This window comes from Silene latifolia, chromosome 9, assembly GCF_048544455.1.
Source record: "Silene latifolia isolate original U9 population chromosome 9, ASM4854445v1, whole genome shotgun sequence".
Classification (NCBI taxonomy): domain Eukaryota; kingdom Viridiplantae; phylum Streptophyta; class Magnoliopsida; order Caryophyllales; family Caryophyllaceae; genus Silene; species Silene latifolia.
The window spans coordinates 47,653,066-47,669,098 of NC_133534.1; the positions used below are offsets into that span (position 1 = coordinate 47,653,066).

Consider the following 16,033-nt stretch of genomic DNA (forward strand, 5'->3'; position numbering starts at 1 on the left):
TAAAATGTTAGGAAAAGTAATTGTAAAAGTAAGAGAGAGAAAAGTGGGGTAGAAAATGTGGAAAATGATTGAAAATGTTGTAAAGTGGATAATGATTGGGTTGACGACGTAGGTCGTGACCTTCTGTTTGGGATGATAAAAATGGGTCAAGGTTAATAATATGAGATTAAGAGTAAAATCAGGTCGTGACGTACTTAACGCGATCTTTGCTTGGGATGGTCTAAGGTAGGCGCGGCAAGAGTGAATGTGAGTATTGTGATTCCAAGTTGAGCTAAAAAACAAGCTTACCATCCTTTAATTCCCACTAAATTCCACGTAAATCCTAAAAACCCCACTTTCCGACCTTGTAATCTCCGTCATTTTACACATTATAATAATCCACCACAATTACCAGAATGCCCCATTTACAAATCCTATCAATTCTCACAATTCACAAATGACAGTCAATCTCCACAATAGAAAACTCAAGATATCACAATCCAATTCTACTTCCGAAATGAAGAAAGATACTACTACTAATAATAACAAGGGTATAAAAGGGTTGTTGGAAACGGCGTCGTTTATGAAATGGGGGTATGCTGACATTGTTGGTGTTATCAAGTATCATCCAATACCATGTGTTTTTGTAATGTCATTGTTGTTCTTCATGTCCGTCGAGTACACGCTCTTCATGGTTCCTTCTTCTTCTCCTCCTTTCGATCTTGGCTTTATTGCCACGCGCTCTCTTAATCGCCTTTTATCTCATTCCCCTAATCTTAATACTCTTTGTGCCGCCCTTAATACGGTATTCTTCTTCTTCTCCTTCTTCAATTTTGCCTGATTGTCGAGTGCGCATTATCTGTCCCAACTTGTGTTCCACTATATTTCCCTTGTGACACGTCATTAGTTTAATATAAATTATTATCTACTCCCTCTGTCCCGATCATTTGTTGTCTTTTACATTTTGTTTATTGTCCTTTCTATATTAGGAATACATTTGGTGAACAATTTGATCATTCACACTCAATTTGGTCCATATGTTATTTAGTAATTGACTTTCTTCACTTTTCCCGGTCTTTGTGCCAAAACAAAAGGACAACAAATGATCGGAGGGAGTATTTTATTATGTACATGATAATGTGTCGAAAGAGAAAGGTAATGGAACGGGAGATGAGATTTTAATAAAAATAAAGAAATGATTGAAACGGAGGGAGTAATAGATTTTCGTGGTTTAATTTAATTTTAGCAACTGAAGAAATGGCGTCGTAGTTGTTGCATCACAATCAGTCAATCAACCTGATATGACACAATCATTAGTGGTCAGTCAATATTAGTCTTTGCAGTTCGAAAAAGATTGGTTTCATTTGACTTTGTGGTCTAACTTATCAATGTTGATCGACTGATTGAGATGCAACAACTACGACACCATTTCTTCAGTTCCTTCGGGTTCCCGCAACAACTAGGACAACACACTCTAGTATGTTTCGGTATTAAGTTGGTTGATTGTTCGATAAATGACAGGTGTTTGTGGGGATGCAAACAACATACATATTATGGGTGTTCTTAGTAGAAGGAAGAGCTAGACCCGGACTTGCTGCATTGTTTTCCTTCACCTGTAGGGGAATTCTTGGTTACTCTACTCAGCTTCCTTTGCCTCAGGTATCTCTGAAGGAATTTGTCGGTCCTTAAAACAATTTTAAAAGACAAATCTCCACGACCAGTTAGAAATCAAAATTAAACTAAATAGAAGGGCAATCGAATTACCTCGCAGCGGAATTAATCCGTGAGCAAATAATATCCAGCAAATAAGAAAAATAAGAACCGGCTCTTAATAACCCAACTGCTACAAATAATCACAAGCACCCCAATTGTAGTGCTCCACTAGTATCCACACGTATGAATAGAAGATACGATTTGTATGCTAGTACAAGGGTAGGGTTTGTTATTTCTCAGACAGGAATAGGATGGATGAAACTGACTCCCATATATCTCTATATATAGGAAAGCTAAGACTCAGTTTCCTAATCAAACTCTAACTTTAATCGCATCTGGTCCTAATCTAATTAGAGCCCTATTTTCATATTTTAGTCTGACTATAAAAGGAAACACCATATTCATCTTGTGGGTGACCCAATGGGCCCGTTTAATTCTACACGAGTCCTTAAACTTATTTAAGACTCGGCCCGTAAGCGGCTTCTAGCAAAACGTTACGGTTAAATAGAATATAAACCGGGTTACCTTAATTGGACTCCGGACATAAATCCAACAGTCTCCCACCTTGTACCGTGTACAATTAAACATGTCTCTTTGCTTCTATTGTTCCAATCAAGACTAAGGTAGGAAAAGTGTCAACCTTAAATGTCTTAATCATTTTTCTCGAATCTCTGAGTTGAATTGTTACAGCAAACGACTAACAATCACCTCGTCTGAGCGCGGCCACGCATTTTACAATTCACACTCTTCGAGAGGCCAGAAACAATAAACTTCCTTCAGTAAGGAAGGAAGGAACGAATCCCATGTTGTTTAACCACATCGTATCACAAGATCCATAGTAAGTCCAAGCATTGCCGTTATAGTCACCGGTCACGGCTGACGTTTGACAATGTCAAAACAAACTAGTTAGCATGTACAGAATAGTGAAAAACTCAGGTCTAAAGACCGTATATTCACTATTAACTAGTGATAAGAAACTTTACTGACACTAAGCGAATCCTTAGTAAAGTTCCTAAAGGGTCTGTCTAATACATGTTCTCTAACATGTACCCATATGCTTGGTTTGATATCCCAATATCATTACTTAAGGAACTTAGTCATCAACCAGCTCATATACTAATCATTTTAGGCATTTAAGTGTTCCAATTTAATGCCCTGATTAGAGACTATAATAGAAAAACATCATCTAAATAGAGTTCCAAAACTAAGTCACGTACTTAGTGATCTATTAATCAATGTTGACTATTGTGGAACAAACATTCAATTTAAACAATAAAATGAATAAAATCAAATAACAATTTTATTGAATAAATGAAGTAAATGTTACATATTACTAATTAAACATGTCAAATAAACTCCCACTAAAACAAAGATCTCATAATAAGACTAAGATCACTCGCTAATGCATCTTAGACCAATGGCAGCTCTATGACTCTCATGCTTAGACTACGGGAGAGGCTTTGTTAAGGGATCTGCAACATTTGCATCAGTCGGTACTCTGCATATCTTAACATCACTCTATCAATGATCTCTCTGATAAGGTGATATCTTCTCTCTATGTGTTTGGATTTTTAATGTGACCTCGGTTCCTTAGCTTGTGCAATAGCACCATTATTATCACAATAAACATCTATGGGGCTAGAAATGCTAGGAATCATTCCAAGTTATTTTGGTATCTACTTGTCATACTCAATGCACAAGCTACATCAGGACGAGTGCATAACATGGCATACATGATAGAACCTATGGCGGAAGCATAGGGAATCTTTCTCATGCGCTCTTGCTCATCAGGTGTCGAAGGACACTGAGTCTTGCTAAAAGTAATGCCATGAGACATAGGCAAGAAACCCTTCTTGGAATCAATTTAATTGAAACGTCGAATCACCTTATCTACATAAGTGCTTTGACCGAGAATAAGTCTGTTAGGTCTATCTCTATAGATCCTAATACCCAAGATGTAAGCCGCATCACCCATATCCTTCATGGAAAAACAACTCCCAAGCCAATCTTTAACGGATTGTAGCATTGGAATGTCATTTCCCATTAGGAGAATGTCATCGACATAAAGAACCGTAATCTGTTGCACTCCCACTATTATTCTTCTTGTACACACATGGATCTTCTTCGTTTCTAAGGAAACCAAACTCTTTGATTGCCTGATTAAAAGGAAGATTCCAACTCCGAGATGCTTGCTTCAATCCATAAATGGATCGTTGAAGCTTGCAAATCTTCCCAGCATGTGTTGTGAAGCCTTCAGGTTGTGTCATGTACACATCCTCTTGCAGATTTCCATTAAGGAAAGCTGTTTTTACATCCATTTGCCAAATTTCATAATCATGAAATGCAGCAACTGCTAGGAGAATCCGAATGGACTTAAGCATCGCTACTGGAGAATAGGTTTCATTATAGTGAATACCATGAATTTGCTTGAAACCTTTAGCTACCAGTCGCGCCTTATATATATATATCCACATTTCCATCCATGTCAATCTTTTTCTTGAAGACCCATTTACACTCAATGGTTTTAACACCATCGGGTGGATCAACCAAAGTCCATACTTGGTTATGGTACATGGATTCCATTTCGGATTTCATGGCCTCAAGCCATTTTTCGGAGTCATTTTTCGGAGTCAGAGCCCATCATTGCTTCTTTATATGACCTTGGCTCATCATTCTCTACCAAAAGTAGATCACGATGCTCAGTCACTAAGAACCCATATCTTACGGGATCCTTACCAAAATTAGATCTTTCAAATCTACGTAGGGCGGGTTCCACAGGAGTAGAAACTACAACTCTTTGTAAATCTATAAACATTGTTCCTCCTCATTAGGTGGAGGAATTTCCTGTGTCTCTCGAATTTCTTCGAGATCAACTCTACTCCCACTGGTTCCTTTGGAAAGAAATTCTTTTTCCAAAAAGACACCATATCGAGCTACAAACACTTTGCCCTCAGATGGGTTGTAGAAATAGTACCCTATAGTCTCCTTAGGATATCCTACAAAGAAGCATTTGTCGGATTTGGTGCCAAGTTTTTCAGGAATTAACTTACAAAAGCCTCGCAACCCCAAATCTTTAGGAAAGACATCTTAGGAACATTTCCGGTCCATATCTCATATGGTGTCTTTTCTACGGACTTTGATGGACACCTGTTAAGTGTGAACGCAGAAGTTTCAAGTGCATAACCCCAAAATGAAATAGGAAGACTAGCATGGCTCATCATGGACCGAACCATATCAAGGTCGGTCCGATTCCTCCTCTCAGACACATCATTCCATTGTGGTGTTCCGGGTGGAGTTAGTTGTGAAACGATTCCACAACCTCTAAGATGATCACTAAACTCTTGGCTCAAGTATTCTCCTCCATGATCAAATCGTAAAGCTTTAATTGTCTTGCCAAGCTGATTCTGCACCTCATTCTGAAATTCTTTGAATTTTTCAAAGGATTCAGACTTGTATTTCATCAAGTAAACGTAACCATATCTACTGAAATCATCAGTAAATGTTATGAAATACTGAAAACCACCTCTAGCAGTATGACTCATTGGGCCACAAACATCAGAATGTACAAGGCCTAATAAATCAGCCGCCCTCTCACTATGACCGGTAAAAGGCGTTTTTGTCATTTTGCGAAACAAACAAGACTCACATCTCTCAAATGATTCAAAATCAAATGAATCCAAAAGTCCATCTTTATGAAGCTTTTGTACACGTTTCTCATTTATATGACCCAAACGACAGTGCCATAGATAAGTAGGATTAGAATCATTAGTTTTTAATCTTTTGGCATTAATGTTATAGACCTCCTTAGTTAAATTTAGAACATATAGTCCATCAACAATATGAGCTTGACCATATAAAATACCATTACGCATAATAGAACAACATTTGTCTTTTAATCGAATATCAAAACCATTCATGTCCAAACACGAAACAGAAATAATATAATATTCCTGCTAATGGCAGGTACTGAGGTACATGATAACAATTATCTAGTTCTAAAACTAAGCCAGAAGGCAACGATAAATGAAATGTTCCTACAGCTAAAGCAGCAACTCTTGCTCCATTGCCCACACGTAGATCCACTTCACCTTTCGCCAATGATCTACTCCTTTTTAGTTCTTGCACATTACAACAAATGTGAGAACCACAACCGGTATCTAATACCCAAGAAGTAGAACAACGAGTAGTAACATTTACTTCTATAACATGAAGAAGTAGAACAACGAGTAGTAACATTTACTTCTATAACATGAATACCTGAAGTGGAAGCAACACTTCCATTCTTCACATCTTCCAAGTACTTTTTGCAGTTCCTCTTCCAATGTCCCTTTTCATTACAATAATGATAGACATCTTCAGAAGGCACCCAAGGCACCCTTTACTGACTTGGGCTTAGGTTTGAGTTTGGCGATATTTGCCTTACTCTTACCCTTACCCTTACCCTTATCTGAACCTTGCTTTTTAAAGCCCTTTCCCTTCTGTATCATTAGAACATTAGAGGTAGGAGCTTTCTTAGGCTCAGCTGTCTTAAGCATCCCATGCAATTCTTCCAGAGATTTGTCCAAATTATGCATATTATAATTTAAAATAAAAACATTATAACTTGGATTCAAGGACTGAAGCACAATATCAGTAGCCAACTGTTGGCTTATTCCGGCATCAAATCTTTCAAGGTTATCAAAATAACCTATCATTTTTATGACATATGGACTAACTGGCTCATCTTTTCCCATCTTACAGTCAAAGATAGCCTTAACAATATTATTCCTTTCAGTTCTTGCTCCTGAAACATAGCTTTCAGGTTTTTAACAATCTCATATGCCGACTCCACGTTCTCATATTGCTTCTGAAGCTCAGAGTTCATGGTGGTAAGAATCAGACACCAAACATCAGTATTAGCATCAGAATGCTCTTTCCACGCGTTCTTAGCGGTGGTATGGGCATTACTATCTGGTTTCTTAGGCAATTCCTTCTCTAAGGACATATACCTTTTTCTCCTGCTTAAGAACAATTCTCAAATTGCGATACCATTCCAAAAGGTTTGAACCATTCAACTTTTCCTTCTCAAGGAGGGAACGGAGAGAAAATGAATTGGTGGTATGAGACATTATCTACAACAATATAAATATGCAAGTATAAGTAACATGTTCAAATATGCAACAAATGAATCCTAAACAATTTTAAGATAATTATAAAAATTGTACAAGTAACCCTCATACGTATACAATATTCCAAGACCCTGAATACTTATAACTTAAGTGAGCTTTGGCTCATCGCCCAAATTATAAGGATTAAGGTAAACATCTCTATGTTAATTGCATCTCATATACAACTCTCAGTTTGTTTAACAATCATCATATGAATTTTAACTACATGCCTCAAAGTTCAAAACTGTTTTGAAAAACTTTGTTAAGACAACCAACCTACATGTGTGGATAACTATTATCCACCTGCTCAACTTACATAACCAGAATCCTCTACTTTGGCAGACCCATCACTTGATGATGTAAGTTTATTTTAGTCATTAGGTTGGAAAGGCATAAACTTAATATTCAGATTGAGGGATTAAACATATATGTCGATTATGAATGCATACTAATGAACAAATGTATATATTATGTGCATCTCATACATAAAGAAATCAACATTAGCATGTCTCATATTAAAACAAAGACATATCATTAACAATCTCAAGATAGGTTAATAAAATATTAAAATTTCCAACTTTTAAATCAAAAACTGTCCATAACTCAATCGAACCTTTCGAATTTGACCTTAAAACGCAGACCCTGCTTTGCAGTCCTGTTTAGAATGCCGTTTACATGCGAAAAACACTACTCTTTCATCAAAATCCGACCACTCGGAATTGATGAACAATATTTACGAAACAATTTCAATAAATCGTGTTATCTAATTTAATCTTATAAAATTAGTCGCAAATAAATATGAGTCTAAGAGTAACAACATATATCAAATATATACTCCCTCCGATCCAGACAGATGTAAACATAAGCAAAAAGTAATTATTTAAGAAAAGGTGGAAAAGTGAGGGGTAAAATAGGAAATATTGATTGAGGCCACATGAGTTTTGGTGGATTAAATAAGTAGTTGGTGAGTGGGTGAGTGGGTGGTAGAGTTGTAAATTGGTAGTGGATGTAAGGGTAATTTAGTTATTATTCATGCCAAATATGGTATGTTACCATTGGTGTGGTTCATCCATTTTAGGTAAGTGTTACCATCTGTCTGGATCGGAGGGAGTATTAGGCATGAAATTAAACTAATCAGATTAATGCCCTAAATAAATTAGGTAAACATAAAATTAGATTAAGTTTTAGTTCTAACCGATTAATACTCTTAACATTAATATTGACAGTGGCTTCCATCAAAGTAATTGGATAAACATATCATACATGATTCCTCACTTGTTAAAATAAAACAAAAGATACAGGGAATTGTGATGGACAAAACCAATGTCAATTGCGGCAACTAGAACAAATGGATTAAGGCTCTATCACACGATAAAACTTTTGACAATATAAAATTAAAGCGTCCGACATCACATGCAGAATCTCACGCAGTAATTGGCCAGATTAAATCGTGCTATAACAATGAACCTCGAACAAGATTCGTACGTTAATTTGATTTTAACATAGCATAAGCGGCTCTGATACCGACCATGTATCAGAGCCGCTTATGCTATGTTAAAATCAAATTAACGTACGAATCTTGTTCGTGGTTCATTGTTATAGCACGATTTAATCTGGCCAATTACTGCGTGAGATTCTGCATGTGATGTCGGATGCTTTAATTTTATATTGAAAAGTTTTATCGTGTGTCGCTAATTCTCTGCAAACTTAAATAGAGCCTTAATCCATTTGTTCTAGTTGCCACAATTGACATTGGTTTTGTCCATCACAATTCCCTGTATCTTTTGTTTTATTTTAACAAGTGAGGAATCATGTATGATATGTTTATCCAATTACTTTGATGGAAGCCACTGTCAATATTAATGTTAAGAGTATTAATCGGTTAGAACTAAAACTTAATCTAATTTTAGTTCTAACCGATTAATAATCCAACAATCTCTCCTCTTATAATCTTTGATGATTACAACTTTACTTGGAACACGGTTTTATCTTCATTCATTGTCATCATTGCCCTCATGAAGAGGCTTCTGCTATTGGTCACTCCACTCCGTTTAGTTATGTATTATTGACCTTCATGCCATTTATACCGCCACATCTTTCTCGTAATATAATTTTAGATATTTTGTTTAAATGACAGTATGAATTTTTTTTTTCTTTGTGTGTGTGTGTGTTGATAAATTGAACATTACAAAATTCAAATCATCACTCTGCATATATCCCGCAAAGATTAATGGTCATTGTCTACTTGAATTGACGAACAAAGTCAAATGGGCACAATGTAAATGGTATTGAGGTAGGAGGGAGTAATTGGAGTATGTTGATAATAAAACTTGTCCAATGAGTCAATGACTAGTCATTGTTTATCTTCGCGGAATTTGGATAATATGATTCAGAAATGAAAGATTGGGGATAGTTGGAGCTTTGTAAAGTTAATTTAATTTCCGACTCTATGACTAGCTAAATTTCCTCCCTTCGTACCTTTACACGGTCCTTTGGTTTAATTACTTTACTGATTAGTTTTTGAGGAAGTCTATTAAAACCACAAGTTCATACTCTTTATCTTCTTGTCATAAACCGAGTGCTGCAAGCCTACAATCATACTTGTTGATAATGCGAAATTTTGAAAGTAGAAGGGACAATTCATGTGGATGTAAACCAGGCTAGTCTGTAATGGGACCAAATATCATTCTATTTGTTTATGCTGGATTTGGAGTATTGTTAGTTAAGGCACAAACTTCGCGTAGGAGGGTAGGAACAAGTTTAGCATCTTGTTGCTTGGCGTTTTGGTTATTCTGCTTGTCATTCTTTATTAGTCTCACAACTTTCGTCTCCCATACTATGAATATTTTGTAATTGATACTGAAATTTATTGCATTTCACGTACTCCTCATCTTCTCCACATGTACTTGTTACTTGTTAGAGAACAAGCATGAATCATGTCAACATCTTTAAAATACGCTGAAGAGGTGATATTTAATACTTCGTAGCAGTAAGACTTCTTCTCACATACGGAGTATTTTGTAGCAGTTAGCCATATGTTAATGAAGGAGCGGTCAGCCCCCCTAAACTAGGTTTGACTCCGCCATTAGCTTCTTTAGGAACGTTTTTGATATTTTGTACGGAGTATTTGTTTACAAGAGTCCGAAATGTGTCTCAATCGACTTATTGTTGATGCTTTTCACTTCCTTACAAGAGTTACAACACATGTTTTTGTTGTCTACCTCTCTGTATAGATTGTGCATTTATTTTTGGTGTAAATCATTATAATTAGTTGATATTTGTGGCCAGGAATTTTTGGGTTCAGGTGCGGATTTCCCTGTTGGAAATGTATCGTTCTTCCTGTTCTACTCTGGGCATGTTGCTAGTGCCGTGATTGCATCCTTAGACATGAGGCGGATGCAAAGGAAGAAATTGGCATGGACATTCGATATTCTCAATGTCTTACAAATAGTGAGACTATTAGGAACAAGAGGTCACTACACAATCGACCTCGGTGTTGGTGTCGGAGCTGGCATGTTGTTCGACTCTCTAGCTGGCAAGTATGTGGAGAGCAGGAAATTGTCTGTGTCAACTCGCTAAAGAGAGTAACACAGAGATCAAACTTGTGCATGAATTAATTAAGGCTAATCATGAAGGTTCATATTATTCTTTATTTTTGAGTAGTAATGGTGTTATTTCAATAATATGCAAATAATTCAGTTTTTAATCCTTTAATTTTCAGTTGCGAGTAGAAGAAATGAAAGAAAATAGGCTAATAATATAATGACTTCGCATTTTATAACCAATATGACAAGTTTTATTCTTGAAGGGAAAGCAAGAACTATGTTTTATTTTGTTGTGAAATGTCCATGCACTACTACAAATATGGATGCACCAATGTTTGATATTTTCCTGAACCCTCTTCCATCCAAATTTTATGATTGAGAATCTTCATTTCCATACCGACTCATATAAGAGAGAATATACTTGTTGAGCATTAAGTAGACCTAAAAGCATTTACTACTCGCTTGTGTTCTAGAGGTGGGGACCAATAGCATCCGACTCAGGCATATCAATACCGCTTGGCGGGTGGGGACCAATAGCGTAGCCCGTCTGATACGTCTGTTAGACGCGACTTGTCCCTACACTAGACCGATTTAGAGATGGCCTTCACTAGCAAATGACGGAATCCTAACCCGGCAAAAAAGGAACAAAAAATTGTTCCAGCTCATGATTTAGAGATGGCCTTCACTAGCAAATGACGAATCCTAACCCGCCAATTAGGTCTAGGGTGAGCAAAACTGTATACCTGAATATAATTTGAAAACTATATTGGATATACGGTTTCAAAAAATCACAAAATTGACTATAAGGTTATTGAATACTTGGAAAAATCGTAAATAACGAATCTATGTATACAAATCTAGTTTAGTGTTTAATGTTTAGTGTCCTCTCTCGTAACTTCTCTCATCCTAACTTCACTTCATCCCCCAACCTCACCCTCACCGTCCGTAGACCAACCCACCACGACAAGTTGACCACCTTCAATGACACCTATCTCTTGTGAAGCATGTCCCCAAAATAACCAGTGAGGAAGGTGTTGGTGGTGGTATGAAGCATCAGAGGAGGACGACACAAGAAAGGTGGCGGTGGTGGAATGAAGCATCAGAGGAGGACGACACAAGAAAGGTGGTGGTGGTGGTTGTGGTTAGAGAGATTACAGATAAAAGCCACCGGTGGTGGTCGGAAACTGAAACACAAGGCTAAATTTGGATAGAGAAGGAGGCTAGGTTATGGTGGGATAAGGTAGGTGGTTGTGGTCTATGCTCGGACGTAGTTGGAGTGGTGCCAGTGGTTTGGTATAGGCTTGAAAGCCGGTGGATGGGGTTGGTTGTAATTGGCGGTGTTCCGGGAAATGGGGGAAGGTAGGAGGAAGCTATTGTAAGTTTAGAAAGTCAATAACAATTACTAGTAGTTGGTAAAAAAATATCAAAAACTAACTCAAAATGAAAATAAGAAATTAAGATTTTTGGATTAAAAAAAAGTAGAAAAAAATAAATAAAAAGAAACCGTATATATGGTTATGCTTTTACTCGACTCGGATTTGATAAATCATAGTCTGACTTAAGCCCGCGGTTTGTCTACAACGATTTTTTTTTTATCGTTGTTTTTCCTATTATTTAAGGTAGTATTGATCGACTTGGCCATCAAATGTTGTACTTATGCGATGTAATATCATTGTGCACTGATTCACTATTTGACTCACTCTTTCGCCTCTTCCGGATTGTTGGTCACGTTGTAAGGACCATATTATCGAATTTGGTGTTACTCCGCCGTTGGTCATGTTTTGTGAGCCAAGTATCGATTCTTGAATGTGAAATGTTATCGCATGTCGAAATGGAAAACATGTATCCCGAAAATCAGGCGCTAAGCTTAGACTAGGGTCGTATTATATTTGTCGTCCTACTGAGAGGATTTGGGTCATGTTTTTTAGTTACTCCCACCTTAAACATGTCACGAGAGAGTTGCGTTTGACTTATGTGTGAATGATTTGAACTTGTCCTCCCTTACTAGTGATGTTTTGAACTAAGTAATGTGAGTCAAATGAGATGTGTGAATGATTTATTGTCCCGTGTTTAATTTGCTTCGTGGCTTTTACTAAAGCAACTGTTTCGACAATATTTTGTTTGTTGGACAAATTTATTCTTACCTCTGGCAGTAATTTTCTAGCTTTAGGCGATTTCACTCTATCCTTTGAAAATGAGGTTAGTCTGTATGGTTTTCCAAGCATTGTTGTTGACGGTTTTTGGCATTATGGAAATTATATTACCAATAACTTCCGACGTGCCTGCCTCGTCTGTAGACTCCTTTTTGACCTGGCCACATTCTTTTGGTGTGCTTTTCGTTTTTCACGGAATAATTTTAGTCTTGACATCAAGATGTCCCGTTTTTTTTACGATCGATTTCAATTTGTCTCATGTTTTTGGCATATTTGTAATCTATAGCCATCTTAAAGGATCCAAAGAGAGATTGAGACTTAATGAAACAAATTCATGTTTGGTTACTATCCTAGAGGGTGCATGCTACCAGAGAGAATGTCTTTGTGGCCTAATTGCACACTATTATTTTTGGTGGACTCTGAGAAATTTGTTGTCTTTAGTTCTTCGCTACACTATGAAGTTTGTAGCGGAACTATTTTTTCTTTCAATGAATTTCCCATGAATATTGCTTTTTGGAATGTTAGAGGTACTAAAAGAAAGAATTTTGCCGAAGAACTTAATTTCTTTTGCTCGTCAAATGGAATTAAAATCTTAGCTATTTGTGACACTAAATCGATTGATAAACCCGAACCTTTCTTGATTGCCAATTTTGGATTTAGTGAATGTGATTTTATTCCAAGTGTTGGTTTATCAGGTGGAATTTGGTTATTTTGGAAACAAACCATCGCCATGAATTTTTCGATAAAGACCACTTTTAAATCAAAAAGATTCATTGTTTGTGAGGTATATGACTTAACGAAAAATGTGAGCTTTTGCCTTATTTTTGTCTATGCTCCACCACAACCTGCTGACAAGTTGGACTTTTGGAATGAATTGGAGATTTTTGTCCTTAATATTGATTTGCCTTTCTTATTACTAGGAGATCTTAACGAGATTAAGAGCCCTAGTGAAAAAGAAGGGGGTGCAAAGGTTACCAATGCGCGTTGTGTGAGATTAAGTAAGTTTCTAAATAATACCAATTCTATAGATCTCCCTTTCTCCGGTAATTTTTTTACTTGGAGAAAAAAGAAATGTGGTTCTGATAATGTTTTTGAAATTCTAGATAGAGCTTTAGCATCCCCTAATTGGATTAGCATTTATCCAAATATGCATTTTATGCACCATGCTTTTACTAGCTCAAAACATTGTCCTATCTCTGTGAACTTTCATGACCAGGTTCATAAAAAAGCCCTTCCTTTTCGTTTTGAACTCATGTGGACTATGCGGAATGATTTTAGTAAGATGGTCAAAAGTTGTTGGCAATATCAGTTTCAAGGATCGTATATGTTCTGTCTTTCTCAAAAATGCAAATTTTTAAAACAAAAGGCTAAGAAATCAGTCTACCTTTGGTAATATTTTTAGACAACTTTCAATTGCTGAAAAAAAGTTAGAAACTATTCAAAAACAACAAGGCTCTTCTCATATTACCCATTTAGAAAACGCACAACTGAGATGGCTGAAAAAGCGTGATGCACTTCTTGACTATAAACGTATCTATTGGCAACAAAAATCTCGAATAACCAAAGCGAATTTTGGAGATAACAATACCAAATTTTTTCAAAGTTACGCCACGATCAGACGTAGTCGAAATGGTATTAAGCAGTTTATTAATAAGAATGGTGCTTGTATTATTGATCAAGAACTTATTAAACAAGAAATTTCTGACGAGTTTAAACTTAGGTTTACAAAAAATCAACTTTGTAATTTCGACAAAAATGAGGATTTTAAGTCTATTAGTGGCTTAATTACAGATGAAGATAACAAATTTCTTACTAGAAATATTAGTATGGAAGAGGTTAAACAAACTGTGTTTAGTTTAGCTGTTGATAAATGTTCAGGTCCAGATGGATTTCCTGCCGAGTTCTTTCAAAAATATTGGGATATCGTAGGAAATTCTGTTACTAAAGCAGTTTTAGCTTTTTTTTCACTCGGATAAATTGCTTAAAAAAATAAATCATACTTTTATAGCATTAATTTCCAAAGTTGATAATCCTCAAACAACAAACCACTTTCGCCCTATTAGTCTGTGTTCAACAATTTATAAAATTATTGCAAAAATACTGGCTAGTCGTCTCCGAAGTGTCTTGCATAAGATTATACATCCTTTTCAAAGTGCATTTACACCTAACCGCTTTATTCAAGATAATATTATTCTAGCACACGAGATTTTCAACTCGTTTAAACGTAAAAAAGGCAAAGGCGGTTGGATTGCGATTAAACTTGATATGGAAAAAGCATACGACCGACTAGAGTGGAACTTTATTGAGGAAACTTTTAAGCAAATGGGTTTTAATGCTAAGTGGATTTCTTGGATTATGGAATGTATAAAAACTGTTTCTTTCTCGGCGTTAGTAAATGGAACAGCATACGACTTTTTTAGACCCACTCGAGGTATTCGACAGGGAGACCCGCTTTCGCCGTATATATTTATTATGTGTGCCGAAATTTTAGCAAGATCACTACAAAAAATAGTGATCTTAGTTCTAGTGATATTGGTATTAGAATTGGATCTGGGGTGGAGAAAATCCCTTTTCTCACTTTTGCGGATGATACTATCATTTTCGCTAAAGCATCTAATCAGAGTTGTAGAACCATAAAGTCTATTTTAGATAAATTTTGCATGATTTCAGGACAATTTGTTAATTTTGACAAATCCACTTTTCAATGCACTAGAAATATTGACTGATCTCTTCGGGAATCCTTTAGAGGTATTCTTCGTATGAACGAGGAAGCTCACTTGGGTAAGTATTTAAGATGTCCTATAATTGACAGCAGAGTGACGAAAAATACTTTTGAAAGTATTATTCAGTCTTCTTGCACCCAATTATCGAAATGGAAAGCAAATTCTTTGTCGCAAGCAGGTAGAATAGTTCTCGTCAATGCTAATTTAGCTTCGAAGAGAACTTTTCAAATGCAAAGTTTCCTTCTTCCCTCGTCAATCCATAAAAGATTAGATAAAATTAATAGAGATTTTCTATGGAATAAGAGTCCTTCACAACGTTCCCCTAATTTGATTGGTTGGCATAAAGTTTGTTTACCGAAATCGGTTGGAGGACTGGGAATAAAATCTTCGGAAGCATCCAATAAAGCTCTTCAAATTAAGCTTCTATGGAAAATTCTTATGGATAAGGAAAGTATATGGGTTAGAGTGATAACTAAAAAATACTTGAGAAACTGTTCACTCTTTGATCATAAGCCAAATTCAGTCTCTTCTTGGCAATGGCGTAACCTTATGAGCCTTCAGACTCTATTTAGAAAAAGACTGAGATGGCAGGTAGGTACTGGTAGCAATATTAAGTTTTGGTCTGATAATTGGGTTTTCTCACACCCTCTTACGAGCAGTATGGATGATGATAATAGTAGTCGTGATCTTAACCTTTTGGTTAAAGATTTTATAACCTCTGACAAACAATGGGATGTTTGTAAATTATCCAATTTAGTGAAAAACGATATTGT

The 16,033-nt window shown here is 36.3% G+C and overlaps 2 protein-coding genes across 2 annotated transcripts; both read left to right on the top strand.

Annotated features, from left to right (window-relative positions):
• Window positions 1-233: 233 nt before the first annotated feature.
• LOC141599709 (phosphatidylcholine:diacylglycerol cholinephosphotransferase 1-like) lies at window positions 234-10,682 on the top strand. The gene is made up of 3 exons (XM_074419811.1): window positions 234-784; window positions 1,501-1,638; window positions 10,128-10,682. The coding sequence occupies exons 1-3, from the start codon at window positions 437-439 to the stop codon at window positions 10,416-10,418; spliced, it is 777 nt and encodes a 258-aa protein (XP_074275912.1). The 5' UTR covers window positions 234-436; the 3' UTR covers window positions 10,419-10,682.
• A 2,231-nt stretch (window positions 10,683-12,913) lies between these two features.
• On the top strand, window positions 12,914-14,513 carry LOC141601001 (uncharacterized). The gene is made up of 2 exons (XM_074421262.1): window positions 12,914-13,857; window positions 13,940-14,513. The coding sequence occupies exons 1-2, from the start codon at window positions 12,914-12,916 to the stop codon at window positions 14,511-14,513; spliced, it is 1,518 nt and encodes a 505-aa protein (XP_074277363.1).
• The last annotated feature ends 1,520 nt before the right edge of the window (window positions 14,514-16,033 follow it).

Coding starts and splice junctions, on each gene's coding strand:
- LOC141599709 (XM_074419811.1), top strand. CDS start 437: ATGACAGTCAATCTCCACAATAGAAAACTCAAGATATCACAATCCAAT. Junction 785..1,500: donor TTTGTGCCGCCCTTAATACG/GTATTCTTCTTC, acceptor GATAAATGACAG/GTGTTTGTGGGGATGCAAAC. Junction 1,639..10,127: donor CTCAGCTTCCTTTGCCTCAG/GTATCTCTGAAG, acceptor ATTTGTGGCCAG/GAATTTTTGGGTTCAGGTGC.
- LOC141601001 (XM_074421262.1), top strand. CDS start 12,914: ATGTCTTTGTGGCCTAATTGCACACTATTATTTTTGGTGGACTCTGAG. Junction 13,858..13,939: donor CAATATCAGTTTCAAGGATC/GTATATGTTCTG, acceptor TAATATTTTTAG/ACAACTTTCAATTGCTGAAA.